The sequence below is a fragment of the Phasianus colchicus genome, chromosome Z, assembly GCF_987193195.1.
Source record: "Phasianus colchicus chromosome Z, bPhaCol1.hap1.1, whole genome shotgun sequence".
Taxonomy (NCBI): Eukaryota; Metazoa; Chordata; class Aves; order Galliformes; family Phasianidae; genus Phasianus; species Phasianus colchicus.
The window spans coordinates 36,340,107-36,354,196 of NC_143476.1; the positions used below are offsets into that span (position 1 = coordinate 36,340,107).

The 14,090-nt window shown below is 50.8% G+C and overlaps 2 protein-coding genes across 7 annotated transcripts in view; both read left to right on the forward strand.

The window, feature by feature from the left end:
- The first annotated feature begins 2,313 nt into the window (after window positions 1–2,313).
- Window positions 2,314–6,075, forward strand: LOC149912861 (uncharacterized). 4 transcript variants are annotated; one of them, XM_090131445.1, is made up of 8 exons: window positions 2,314–2,538; window positions 2,736–2,827; window positions 2,915–3,016; window positions 3,177–3,301; window positions 3,481–3,643; window positions 3,732–3,838; window positions 4,055–4,168; window positions 4,329–6,075. In XM_090131445.1, exons 1-8 carry the CDS (start codon window positions 2,487–2,489, stop codon window positions 5,338–5,340), a joined length of 1,767 nt encoding a protein of 588 aa, XP_089987571.1. In that variant the 5' UTR covers window positions 2,314–2,486; the 3' UTR covers window positions 5,341–6,075. The 4 variants fall into 4 exon arrangements, with proteins under 4 accessions (XP_089987571.1, XP_089987569.1, XP_089987570.1 ...); XM_090131443.1 differs by having other exon boundaries at window positions 3,732–4,168; window positions 4,329–6,074; XM_090131444.1 differs by having other exon boundaries at window positions 2,458–2,827.
- A 5,031-nt stretch (window positions 6,076–11,106) lies between these two features.
- SUSD1 (sushi domain containing 1) overlaps window positions 11,107–14,090 on the forward strand; it is a 38,610-nt gene continuing 35,626 nt past the window's right edge. Inside the window, exons 1-3 of one of the 3 annotated variants that reach the window (XR_016461620.1) lie at window positions 11,107–11,462; window positions 12,698–12,811; window positions 13,422–13,577. Coding sequence is in view for 2 of the 3 variants with exons in the window: in XM_031608332.2 (XP_031464192.1) it covers window positions 11,372–11,462; window positions 12,698–12,811; window positions 13,422–13,577 (361 nt within the window). In the remaining variant the exon portion in view is untranslated. The other 2 variants (XM_031608332.2, XM_090131318.1) reach the window with 2 other exon arrangements.

A 14,090-nucleotide genomic window follows, 5' to 3' on the forward strand; every position in this document is an offset into this window, starting at 1 on the left:
TTCCTCAAACATGGAAAAATCTGAGGTGCTCAATAAGCGCTTTGCCTCAGTCTTCATGGGTGGTCAGGTTCCTCATGTCTGCCAGGACCTTGAACTTCTAGGTGTGGGTGAGAGAAGTGGATTCCGTCCCACTGTAACAACGGAATGAGTCCGAGACATCCTGATGAAACTGAAGGTATATAAGTCCATGGGGCCAGCTGATATCCATCCTAGGGTTCTGAGAGAGATGGCTGATGTGGGTGCCTAGCTGCTCCAAATCATGTTTGAAAAATCATGGCTGTCGGGCGAAATCCCCAGTGACTGGGAAAAGGGAAACGTTACTCCCATTTTTAAAAAAGGGAGAAAGGATGACTAGGGGAACTCCAGGCCGGTGAGCCTCACCTCTGTGCCTGGGAAGATCATGGAGCAGATCCTCCTAGTCACCGTGTTAAGGCACATAGGAGACAAAGAGGTGATGCGAGACAGCCAGCATCTTGGCTTCACCAAGGGCAGATCGTGCCTGACCAGTGTGGTGGCCTTCTGTGATGGAGTGACAGCAATCGGTGGATGGGGGAAGGGTGATGAATGTATCTTCCTAGACCTCTCCAAAGCCTTTGACATGGTCCCTCACCAAATCCTTCTCTCTAAATTGGAGAGGTATGGTTTTGAAAGGTGGACTATTCAATGGATTAAGAACTGGTCGGCTGGTCGCAGCCACAGGGTTGTGATCAATGGTTCTATGTCTGGGTGAAAGCCAGTCACAAGTGGTGGTTCTTGGGACTGGTGCTCTTCCCCACCTTTATCAGTGACACAGATGATGGCATCGAGTGCACCCTCAGCAAGTTTGCAGACAACACCAAGCTGAGCAGTGCCATCAATCTGCTGGAGGGAAGAGAAACCACCCAGGGAGACCTGGACAGGCTGGAGAAGTGGGCCCCCGTGAACCTCATGAGGTTCAACAAGGCCAAATGCAAGGTGTTGCCCTTGGGCCGGGGCAATCCCAGCTATTTCTATAGACTGGGGGAGGATCTCCTTAAGAGCAGCCCTGCGGAGAAGGACTTGGGGGTCCTGGTAGACGAGAAGCTGGACGTGAGCCAGCAGTGTGCATTTACAGCCCAGCTGTCTATCATCTGTGAAACCTCACGGAGAGCAAGAGAGATGCCTGAAGGCTGGAGGATAGCCAATGTCATTCCAATCTTCAAAAAGGTCAGGAAGAAGGACTCAGGAAAACATAGGCCAGTCAGGCTCACATCCATCCCTGGGAAAGTGTTGGAACAACTCATTCTGGATATCATCTCAAAGCAGGTGGGGAAAAAGAAGGGTTATCCAGAGTAGTAAACTTGGATTTACTACACAGACATCATGCCTGACTACTACCGTGGTAGCCTTTGTAGATGTCAAGACTGGCTGGGTAGGTGCCTTAGTAATCCGGCTTAACGCTGGATCTGACAGGTGTTTTGAATCGCAGGATCCTGGGATGGCTTGGGTTGGAAGGGACACTGAAGTCTATCAAGTTCCAAACTCCTGCAGTGTGTTGGTTGCCACCCACTAGATCAGGCTGCCTGGAGCCCTGTCCCGTGAGGCCTTGAGCATCTCCACAGAGGGCGGCTCTCAAAGCGTGGGGGCTCTCCCATCGGCGTTGGCCTGACTTCCATGCAGAAGCTGACTTTCACGGTCAGGCTGGATGAGCAGGGATGCTCCAGTGTGACTCCAGGACTGCAGCCCTGGACAAGGGACAGCTCCTCTCCTGTCTCTGGCATGGTGACAGTGCCAGCAGGCCAAAGAAAGCAAACCTCAGAACTTTTCCTGACTCATTTTATATGCAGGCTGAAGGGAATCGCGCCCTGCCTATGCCACTTTGCCTCTGGGAACTGTATAAGGCTTGGAGCCTTGATGTGTGAAGACATGGATCGGAAAGGATCATAAAACCCACCCAACCCCAAGTGCCTGCCATGGCAGCGCTGCCACCCAGCAGGTCAGCTTAGAACAGGGCCCTGTCCAATACGGCCTGGAGCGCCTGCACGCACAGCTTCTCTGGGCAGCCGTGCCAGGGCCTCACCGCCCTCCGAGTGAGGAATTCCTGTCGCAGTTCACCAGACCTCCTCTTTTCTCAGGTCAAAACCTTGCCCTGTCACCATCAGGCCATGCAAAGTCGGTCAGCACACACACACTAGAAACGCTGGCCGTGCTGTTGACCCGCAGACCTTTATTAGACTCTGTGCTGCGACGTCCCAGCGCGGGCGCGGTGCAAAAGGCCTGAGGGAGGCCATCCTTGTTCCCTGCTGATGGCAGCACCGGGCCCCTCACCCCACACTGCCCATAGGAGCCACCGCCCTGCCACGCCCTCAGCTCCGTGAGGCGGTGACCGTGATGTCACAGTGGTGGCCATTGTGACCCGCGGGGCCGGGAGCAGAGCAAAGGCTGCCGGGCTGGGGCCCTGCTCATTGCGGCCTGGTGAGGCGCGGAGAGAGCAGGGACTTTCTTGACTCTCTCGTTTCTTGCCGTCGATGCCGAACATGCCTGAAGGAAAAGAGGAGGCCCCCAACTCTGGGGAGCCAGGTGAGAGCCCCAGCTTGCACTCTGGCTGCCCGCTGGAGCTGCTGGGCCTGCAATGCCCCCTTTCCCTTCACCCCCTCCAGCCCTGCCCCTCAGCCGGCACGGCAGGCACGGAGCAGGCCCTGGGGACGGCCCCCAGGAACTCCCGGCCCTGCCAGGTGCTCACCGCTGCTCACGGTTGCTCTCTCCTTCCTCTCCAGTGTGCGTGCTGTGCCGCCGGGCACAGGTGAACCCGGACATCTGTGGGCAGATGTTTGTCAGCGGTGGGCTCTGTGCCCACGAATTCTGCTTGGTGAGTTCCCGCAAGGGCTAGGGCTCCTGCCAGGGATGCTCCCTTCCTTTCCGGCCTCACGAGATCCCGCTCTTTTCTCTCCTACAGTTCTTTGCCAATGGCCTTTTAGAATGGAGATGCCCAGTGGGGGGAATTTTTGGCTTCCCCATTGGCGCCATCCAGCACACAATCCAGGTGGCAAGCCAGAAGGTGAGGACCTGAACGGAATGGGGAGCTTGGTGCCGGCAGAGGCTCGCACACAGCAGACGAGCCTTGTCTGCCAGGCAGCTCTGCGCCCTGCCCGGAGAAGTGGGGCTGGCCGTGGAGCCCCCGAGCCCACCGCTAACAGGGGCTGCTCTGCTCTTTCCAGCACTGCTTTGTCTGTGGCAAGAGGGGAGCTGCCATCAGCTGCGCGGAGACAGGCTGCGAGCGCAGCTTCCATCTGCCCTGCGCCGAGGACGGGGAATGCGTCACGCAGTACTTTGGGCGGCACAGGTAGGGGCTGTCAGCAGCAGCCAAGCTGCCGTCCCTCCCTGTTGCTCCAGGGAGGAACCCGCAGCGACACCTTCCAGCCTCCTGCCAGAGCCAGAGCCCGGGCCTGGCGCTCTTTCCTGGTCCTCTGCCCTCCTCACAGCACTTCTCACCATGCCCATCCCTTCTGTCCTCCTGTCCAGGTCCTTCTGCTGGGAGCATCGCCCTCGGCAGGCAGCGGAGGCAGCTCCATCGCAGAACACCATCTGCGTCATCTGCCTGGAGCCCGTGGGGGACAGCACGTCCTACCACACCATGGTGTGCCCGGTGTGCAAACAGGCCTGGTTCCACCGGGGCTGCATCAGGGTAGGAGTCCTCTCTTCACCCTGTGGGCACGGCCGGTGCTCAGCAGCAGCCAGCCCCGCTCACGCTCACGCTTGTGCTTCTCCTACAGAAACATGCCCTGCACGCTGCCACCATGCGCTTCTTCTGCCCCGTCTGCGGAGGAAAAACACGATTCCGCTCCCAAATGAGCACGCTGGGGATCCAAATCCCAGTCAGGTTGGTGTCCTTCTGCCCGGCTACGCAGACACTCGGGCACAGGTGCTGTGCCTGCCCAGGAACTGCCCCTAGCCCTGGCAGGCCATCCTGCGAGCACTGGTCTCAGCTTCATGGAGAAGCTGGGAATGAGCTCAACGGGCATGAGCAGAGATGCCCTGAATCTGCCTCATGCCTGGGGCACCCGGGACTCATCAGATTCCCCCTCTCCTCTGGCAGACGACCATCCTGGTGGGACGATGCAGCATACCAGCTGCTGCGAGAAAGGCACAGCCGCTGCGATGCCGCAAAGTGCCTTTACCTAAGAGGCAGGGAGACGGCACAGGAAAAGGGGTGAGTGACCTCCACAGTCCTCTGGGGCTCTGCGTGGGATCTCAGCCTCACCACAGGCTTGGAGGTGTCCTTGGAGCAAGACAGAGCACCAGAGCCATGCCGGCTGCTCCCTGCCTTGGCGCGCTTTGTCCTCACACCCACAATCCGTTTGCTTCCCCAGGTTCTGGCAGCTGTTCATCTGCAACTCCTGTGGCTCACAAGGCACGCACTGGAGCTGCTCCTTCTGGGCCATTGACAGAAGTGGCTGGGAGTGCGACACCTGCGCTGGTGTGGGCACCGGTAAGAGGCACAGAGCCGCGTGCTGCGGGACTGGGGCCGGGCAAGGCCTGGCAGCGAGTGCTCAGAGTGGCCTTGCCACAGTCTCTCTGCCCTGGGGCTGCATGTTCATCCTGCTGAGCTTCCTGTCTCCCCTTACAGCCTCCCGCACCAACTCCGAGTTTGCCAGCCCCAGCACTTCCAGCCAGGAGGTACCGGTGCCTTCCCCTGTCTTCACAGGACCTGAAGACATCAGCTCTGGTCCTGCTACGCAGGCAGCATCCAGCTCATCCTGCAACTCCCAGCTGCCTGAGCTCAGTGCCCAGCCCACAGTGCCGGAGACCGAGCAGACAACCCGCTCACATCCATCTGAGGAGCGGGACACATCTCAGCAGCGCCGAGGACGTGGCGGGAGAAGAGGGGCACCAGCTGCAGGCGCTGAGACCTGCTCCCAGAGCCCCACCAGACGGGGGACCACGCGGTCCTCCAGAACCTCCCGCGCACCTGTGGCCACAAATCGTCCCAGGCAGCGGGAAACTGGCCGCACAAGAAGCCGCTCCCCGTTGCGAGGCCGGGCCTCGGGCTCCCAGAGACGGCCCCAAAGACAACGTGGTGGGAGCCGTGCAACACCCCGAGGTGCTCAGAGCAGCACCCGCACCTCGGCCAGACCAACACCATCAAGGTCCTCGAGGGCTTCCCCGCTGCCTGCACGCAGGAGACAACAATCCAGGCAACGAGGGCGGGCCTGCACTCGAAGCCGATCCCCAGTGGGGCGTCGCGCTTCAACTTCCCGCAGCCGGCCCCGACGAGGCCGTGGGAGCCGGTCCAGGCAGCGCGGACCAGCCCGGGCACGAAGCCGCTCCCGGGCAAACCACCAGAGAAGACGGCCCCACAGCCAGTCCCGAAGACGGCGCTGATGCAGCCGTGTCCCATCCCCAGGTGATGGCTGTGGTCCCAAGTGGCAGAGGAAATCAACCTTCAAGAGAGTCCACGCATACCACCTTCATCTTTCAGTGGACCAGCCCGGGCACAAAGCCGCTCCCGGGTCCAACATCAGAGAAGACACCCCCACAACCCAAACTCCCAAAGACAGCGCGGAAACACCCATGTCCCATCCCCGCGTGACGGTTGTGATTCCATCTTTCAAAAAAAATACACCTTTAACATACTCCCCACATGTTGGCTTCTCTCTTCTCTGCTTGTCCTGCGGTAGGCAGTGTTAGGAGCTGAGACCACGGGGTCGTCTTCTTCCCAGCTCCTTCCCAGACGGTTGTTGTGGAGTTACCTTTAGTTCTACCTGTGTCCGTGAAGGGGGACAGCATGCCCACAGGCCCAACGGCCTGGAAAAAAAGGGACGGGGACAAAGGGGTGTCAACGGTTTACAGGCCAGTCCAGCCCTTTTCCATGACTAATGGGGAAGGGGGACCCACAGATCCACATCCCGGGAAAGGGGAAAGGGGTGAAGGGGGGAAGGGTAGGGAGATGCGAGAGAGGCCCAACGAGAAAACAGCAGCAGTGATCTGAGGAGGAAAGTCAATTTCCTAAATATGGTATCGGAATGCAAGATAACACAATATAACACTTGACGTAACCCTTGACTGCCGAGGTTAGCTGCTTCAGAGCCACCCCAGCCAGAACGGCAGCGACTGATTGCAAGCTACAGGGACGCTTCGGTCGGTTCATTACCAGGGGAACCCCAAGCCAACAGAGCAGCCCAACAGTTCTTGTGAGAGCGGCTGATGTGGCGTGGGAATTGCCAATGCAGTGGAACTGCATCCACGCCCCTTGCCTTAGGAAAAGCTGATGGGAGGGTCCCAATGCATCACTGCCCACCAGATGCAGTGAGGAGAAGGCAGCATGTGCACAGCACCCACAGACTACTGCAGCAGGTGTGGTAGCTTGTGCAGGACGGCGCAGAAGTACTGTCCCTCCTCACTCTGGAGATCAGTTTCCCTACTGACAGTCTTCGAGACCATAGATTTACCAGCTCAATGAGGAGGTGGAGAGGTTACGGAGCGTCAGGGAGTGAGAGTGAGATGTCAAAGACCCAAGAGCAGAGATCATGCTGTTATAACCATACAGAAGCACTCTCTCTTTGTATACCAGAAATGAATGCATAATGTTATGAACCTAAGGGTCCAATTCATCCTATCGGCTTTGTATTACTGTAGTCTAAAAATACAGCAAATATGAGACGGTTTCAAGTTGGGATAATAAAGGTTTATTTTAGCTGGATAAATAGCATGTGAAAGCTGAATTGCTTATGAAACAACTCTGAGATCAAAGGTCAAGGTATTTACAATGAAAGGTTTTATCATTAGGTTCCTCCCTATTTCTTTCCCCCTACAAAGTGTTAGTTCAGTCAAACGACCAAGTGACAAAATATAGAACTTGTTTTACATACAGGCTTTAGTCGATATTTGTTTTTCATTCTCATATGACCCGCATACGGGATTTTTTATTTTCTGAGGTAAATTTAAGATGTTATCATACTTCTCATCTAATTACTACGGCACTTTTAGACTGATTGTCTTTAAATGTAGTAAAGCTAATGTTAAGGATAGTACTGACAGTGGATGGGATTTGGTTTTCCTCCGATACCTGTAAAAGAAGTTACCATTAATTTCTCTCTTAACTAGAAGATACTAAGTTTTGTGCAGCTGCCATAATAAAGCCAACACTGCTGTCGATGAGCTTTGGGAGCCTGGCAAAGAAGGAAGAATTCAGATCATTGCCCAGTTCTTTCTTTTGTGACATCAGCAAGTATGCTAGGATTAGAAAGGAAAAGCTATCTGTGTATCTGTCTGAAGTTAAATCACAACACTACAATTCTATGAAACACCGATTGTTGTTTTAAATTTTCTTTAAAATAATGTGTGAAGTAACTGCTATTTTGTATGGTACTGTTTCTTACTTACACTTTCTGACTCTCCACCGCTCCTTAAGGGTTAGTTAACTACTGAACCTTCAGTCAGCATAGCCTTCATAGAATCATTAAGGTTGGAAAAGACATCTAAGATCATCTCATACAACCTCAACCCACCCTCCACCATGCCTACTAACCATGCCCATCAGTGCCACACCTACAAGTTTCTTGAACATCCCACCATTACCCTCTACAGGCTTTTCCAATACTTGACCACACTTTCAGGAAGAATATTTTCCTAATATCCAGCCTGAGCCTTCCCTGACACAATTTGAGGCCACCACCTCTTATCCTATCAAAGTAATGACATAAGGTACATGCAACAGCACAGATGAGCTAGGAGCAGTGGCAAGTCAGTAGCCTTCTTATATGATATCCTAAGATCCACCAACATGAAAGTGCTGACCCATAAACTGACTGGGCTGAAGTCTTTCTATCTGTCCCCATAATTTAAAAATTGGGGCAGGCTGTGGTGACATCAAAGGGTCTGTCAGACAGTTTACATGCCATCATCACAGACCTGCTTTTATAGTATTAAGTCTGAAAACATCTCTGTTGGAATATTATCCCAGTTTCACAGCTGAGGGAGGAGAGAGAAGCCAAGAGAGGCAGAAAGAGGTTATCTTATCTGAGGTCACAGTGAGCTTGTGTAAAGCTCAGTTTGGGCTCTGACTCCGGTGCTAAAGCCACAGATAGCAGCCCTTTTGCTCTGTAGAACTGCCTTTCTGATTAGCAGCAACTGTCAGCAGGCTTTATCACCTAGCATGTTTGTGCTGTGAGATGAGTATGCTGAGGTCTGCCTCATCCAAGGCCTAACTTCCAGGGAAGTGCTACAGAAGCATTCAATATTTAAGGTTAATAAGGTTTGACCAAATGCGGATATCTCTAATTCCTTTGCAAAGATTTCATTTATTTTTTTAAAAATCTTGACTCTGTTTGTCAGGAATTGAGGCAGTGGCATAGATAATGGCCTTAAATGGCACCTGAGAGCACACACAGATATGCTGGAAACAACTGGAGTTTAACTATTTCCTCTGTAGCAAGAAGCATTACAGCAGAATGTTTTTCCTCTCTGCAATATTTACTGAAGTGTTTTCATGAGATGCTGAAGAGGACCGGCCAATTTTCCAGTTGTTTCTGTTTCAGCAATTGCTATTTCTTGTTCTGGAAATAAAGTGGATAACTAGAAAACAGTTATTAATCTGACTCATTTTTAAATAAGCTGGAGAGGCAAAAAGAAGCAGAAAACTTGACCTGCTGTCAAGTTACAGTCACTCCTTGTTGCCAGCTGGAGAGAAGGGCTGGATAGCAAGCTGCTAGAGAATGCCACTGAATTATGAATAGCTAGCTGAGTGATCTGTTAGCAAGGATGAGTTACGTTACTCAGTCTGGCTGAAGATGTTTGCTGTGCTTTTACAAATCTGTTTGACAAAAGAGCCATTAGTATAAAATATTTTGTCTTTGTATGTCAGAATAAGTAGTGCAATCTCTGCCAAACATCCTTACAAAATGAATGGGATTTAAATGGCATAGTGACATTCTATGTCTTCTAAGGAGACAGAACAAACACAGACGACTGAGATGTTTAATCCTGCTTGCCTTTTGGGTTTTCAATTATCTCCATTTAGACAGCTGCAAGGAAGAACTGCACTGGAAACTTCCAGGTGTCTCTGGATGAATTCAATTACTTTGACCATCACAACTGTTTTCCCATCACAACAGGAGAAATGGAGGCAAATACTGGTACAGTTTCCTGCTAGGTAGTGTATGTAATGCTGTCAGGTACAGAGGAAACATTATTACAAACTGGGTCCTTTGAATTTGACAATGAAAAGATTAAAAAACTTATGCTGTTAGAACAGAATTTTTTAAATATGTTTTTCCATATATTCAACAGACAGATTTTTGTATGGAATAAGCTGAATGTGCCTAAGCTGTTTGGACAGCTACTTGATCCTCCTAGATCTTCATCCTTCTAAATGAGTAACTCAGGACTTCAGCAGGTGACCACAGAACAGATATGTTATGTGGCATTTCATTATCTGTTTCACATCTGGATCTAGATCACAAAAGCTGCTGTGAGCAGGACAAAGGCTTAGCATCTTGGCATCTTTAATTTAAAAGTTGAGCAGATTACCATTACAAATTGAGTGGGTTACCATTTTAGATTACCAGGAAAGCAAAGTACTGGAACAGACTGCTTGTAAATGCTGTGAATCCTACACCGTTGTCATGTTAACCATCAGTCTATGTCAGGAACCATTTATTTACAGCTGAGCTTGTATTAGAGCAGAAAAATGGATTAGATGACCTCTCAGCATCCTTTAGGCTCTTATTTTCTATGACTGTGCTTTCAATTTAGATATGTGAACAATAGAGATGTGATTTTAAATAGCCCTGTGTATACTTTGATTATTCTGCATTGAAGTATGTCTTAAATAACAACTAATAAGCACACAAGGAGTTTAATTCCAGTCTAGGTTCTGTGTTTTCCTCAATCAATACACATTTACTTGTAATTCTCTTTTGTTTTCTAACTTGTTCTCTTTAAAATATAATGATATATTTGTTCATACTTGCAGCCAAAAATATTTTCCTGTTTCTCATGTAAAATGTTTGTAACTATAAGGAATCATTCACACTACTCTCTATGGAAGGCACAGTAGAAACTGCAATGCATAGTTGATTTGTATCTTGCTGGGCTACTAAGGGAGGGAAAACAATGCCCTCTGCAATCATTTTCAATATGTTATAGAATCACAGAATGGGTTGGGTTGGAGGGAACCTCAAAGCCCATGCAGTTCCAAGCCCTACAATGGGCAGGACCACCATCCAGCAGATCAGGCTGCTCAGAGCTCCATCCAACCCAGCCTTGAGCACCTTTAGGGATGAGGCACCCACATCTTCTCTGGGCAGCATGTTTCACCATCCTCACTGAGTAGAATTTCCTCCCTAACATCTAATCTAAATCTCTCCTTTTTCAGTTTAAAACTGTTCTCTCTTGTCCTGTCACTATTTACCCATGTAAAAAGTTATTTTTCCTCTTGTTTATAAGCTCCCTTTAAGTACTAGAAGGCTGCATTGAGGTCTCCCTGCAACTTTCTCTTCTCCAAGCTAAACAAGCCCAGTTCCTCCAGCTTGTGTTCATAGAGAGGTGCTTCAGCCCTGTGCTTATGGCCCTGCTCTGAATCCACTCTGCCATCTTCCTGGTGCTGGGGGCCCCAGTGCTGGACACAGTGCTGCAGCTGGGACGTCGTGAGAGCAGAGAAGAAAGGAACAATTCCTTCACTCTCCCTTCTGCCATCTGTTGATGGAACTCAGGATACCATTGGCCTTCCAGGCTGCAAGTGCTCTCGGTCTGTTGGTGTTGATTAAAAACAGTGCTTGGGGACATGGCTGTACCCCAGGGAAGACCAACAAGGCAAAAGATTTCCTCCGTTCCAAGCACAGACGCATAATTCACATGAATCTGTAGTGCTTAAGATGCCCTTCTAGCAGCCCTAGGTGCTACGGGACACAAGACTCTCCATATCCTGTTGCCATCTCCGAGTCCAGCTTACAGCAGGGGCGAGAGGTCCCCCAGCAGGCACGGAGTGCCAGCAGGATGCATGTCGCGTGAGGGACGACCTTCCCGCCGTGCTTCCCCATTTCCCAGTAATCATAAACAATCTTCTCCTCTGCGTGCCCCCCCCTTCGCTGAAAGCCGGCCGCTGCAGAGCGCGGCAGCCCTTATCAGCGCTGCCACCCGCCGGGCTGGGGCAGAGGCGGTGTCCTGGGGAAGGAAGGGGTTGTGCCAGGGAAAGCGGGGACGAGGGGGGAGGAAGAGGGTTTTGCGGGCAAGGGCTCTTCGTTGGAGGGACGACAAGGGGCCTGGCCAGGGGCAAGCGATAAGGGTCGGGGGCAGGCGCTAGGCGCAGCGCGGCGTTCTCGGCCGGGGGCAGCCGCTCTCTCCCTCCGCGCCGCGGGGGGATGCGGAGGCGCCGGGGCCGCGCGGCAGCGAGGGGCGCGGAGGCGGCGGGGACATGAGTGCGGGGAGCGGCCGGGCCCTGAGGCCGCCGCTGGCGCTGCTGCAGCTGCTGCTGCTCGCGCTGCCGCCGGGCGCGGGGCAGGAGGGTGAGTGCGGCCGGCTCCAGAGAGAGCGGGGGGCTGCTGAGGGGTGGGGGTGTACGGCTGGTGGGCAGCGGCGGTGGGAGCGCGTCAGTCTGAGGAGGGTGCTCCCGTCTCTGATCGGAAGATAGAGGCGGCCTCAGAGAGCTCGTACCGTGGCGGCTTCTAAGTTCGGTTTTGTAATCGGTGCTGAAAGGATTTTGCACAAAAACGTGCATGAAAGCGGTGGGGTTGGGGTGGGAGGCCTGATGCTCCCTGCGAGTTCCGTGCACCGTGAGAGGAAACCGCCGGTGAACCCACCAGAGATTGGGGCACAGGGGCTAGCTGGCGTCGTCAGCTGCCTTCTGCCTTGCGACATGTATTTGGAAACCGTGTAGAAATACAGAATTTTGTAACGCGTGCGGTAAAATCTGCATTTTGTAAGTACTACAGCGTCCCTATCAGCCCTGCCCGCTGTAGGAAGGTGAGAAGTTGGCACTGCTGCGACGGCGTTACGCTGCGCGCTGCTCCCAAGAAGCACGCAGCGCCTGCGAGCGTGGCCAGGCTCTGCTTTCAGCCGTCCGTTCTGGGACTGGTTGCTCGGAAAGCCGGTGTGTGCCTGCAGGCAGAGAGACAAACTGGCAAGAAGGAGAGAGAGAGGCACAAAATGCCCCAAAAGCATGAATGCAAGTAACTAATTTTGTATGTTATTTTAGTTTATATATCCCTACCAAATTACACTACGTTAGGTTGTGTGCAGTCAACACAGAAGCATTCATAAAAAGGCATTTTTGTGAATGCCTTTTGTGCTGTGTACGTATTGATGGAGTACGATACCACCAGGCTGACAGAGCCCAGGCACGCTGAGGAACGTGGCTAGTAGGCATGGTGGGGTGGGCTGGTGGTTGGGCTTGGTGTTCTCAGTGGTCTTTTCCAACCCTAATATTCTGTAATTCTGTTCTGTGATTCTGTGAGTAAATAACAGAAACAAAATGAGTAGGCAGCATGGCTGCCATGGAAATACAGCAGGTTTGCTGTCCAGGAAGAGGTAGGTGAAAAAAACTGTTTAGCTGTTTAATCCTTTTTTTTTCTATGGTTTTCCTTCAAGTTTGAAAATGAATTAGGAGGACATGGGATTTTATTCTGTTCCAGATCTGGATGGATTTTATTTACAGTTAAGACCCTGTTCTAGTTACCCATTGCAGACCAGTTTTATAGCTGTTACTTTTGTTTTTAAAGTAATTTTTTTCTTTTCTGGTCAGTTTCAGATGTCTGCGCAACCTGCCACACTCATGCTACGTGTCACCAAATTGAAGGAAAAAGTACCTGTATCTGTAACTATGGATTTGTGGGCAATGGAAGAACCCACTGCCAAGGTAGGCTGTGTCAGTAAAATGACAAGAAACTATTGACAGCCCTAAAACGCCCTTTTTGGATAATCTTACTGAATTCCTCAAAATGTGGTAACACCTTTGTCATTTTTGGAGTGGTTTACTTTGTATTTTTTATCAGATCTCCAGAACCCCTCCCCCCCCCTCCCCCAAAAAAAGCATTCAGTTTGACTTTAGCATTCCTTTCAACATGTATTCTTGAACTGAGAGCTAGACTGTACAATACAATCAGCATTCTTCACTGACTTTTTTCTGGTTATCTCAGGATAGTGGGTAATTAAAATTAAGTTTTGTAAGCCAAAAGCCTATTCTTAATGACAGTGTGCAAACAGACACAGATTTATTAAGTGTCAGTGTTTCCTATGAGAAATGTGCCATGTTTTTTATAACTATGGTTGATAACACCCTTGTGGTACAATCTCAAAGAACAAATCAATATGTGTATCAGAGGGTGATGTCAAATCCTGTGTCTGAGTGGGTATAAGCTTACCACTGGTTTGAGGGAGGTCCTTCACCTCTGGTCTCCACTGCAGGAAGGAAGTGTGGAGGATATTCTAATTTCTAATCTCTCTAATGTTTGTAAACTTGCTTTTAGATAAAGACGAGTGCCAGATAGGAGCCAGCAAGATCTGTGGAAATCACACGCTGTGTCACAACACATACGGAAGTTTTTACTGCGTTTGCCTGGATGGATTCCGGGCCTCTAACAACAACAAGACATTTATTCCCAACGATGGCACCAACTGTACAGGTAGGCATCACAGGAATTTTATTGCAAAAGTCTTTCTTATCCGCATAGAGCTTACTTCCTGAAGCTGTATCAGAGCACTTTCTGCTGTGTCATGCACTTCTTTGACACATAAACTCTAATAGCTATAAATTAGTTCAATTTTTCATTTTTTTACTCTGTTATTATAAATTGTTGCTGCAAAATTACACTCAAGCAATGAGCTCCCCAGAAAAGAATATATATATGTAAGAAAATATGATGCTTATCTTTCCCACTGAAATGTCATATTTTTGTTTAATGTGGATGTTATTCGGTTACTTATTGCGCGTGTAAACTTGTTACTAAGGTATCTGCTGAAATGGGATTTCTGTGGGATTGCTATAACAAGAAATGCATCAGAAACTATTTGTCAGGTGAAATAGATCAGAAATCAACTTAAAGTTCAGCTAACCATGGAATTCTGAGTCTCCTTCCAGATGCTTGGGTGCCAGGCATGGTAAGGTCTTTTGTTTCCCAGAAGAGCCAACAGAAGAT

What these genes read in the sequence shown, in the direction of transcription:
- LOC149912861 (XM_090131442.1), top strand. Translation starts at nt 2,591, where the DNA reads ATGCCCCCTTTCCCTTCACCCCCTCCAGCCCTGCCCCTCAGCCGGCAC. An exon ending in GTGCCCACGAATTCTGCTTG is followed by an intron (nt 2,828 to 2,914) that starts GTGAGTTCCCGC and finishes TCTCTCCTACAG; the next exon opens with TTCTTTGCCAATGGCCTTTT. An exon ending in GAGACGGCACAGGAAAAGGG is followed by an intron (nt 4,169 to 4,328) that starts GTGAGTGACCTC and finishes TTGCTTCCCCAG; the next exon opens with GTTCTGGCAGCTGTTCATCT.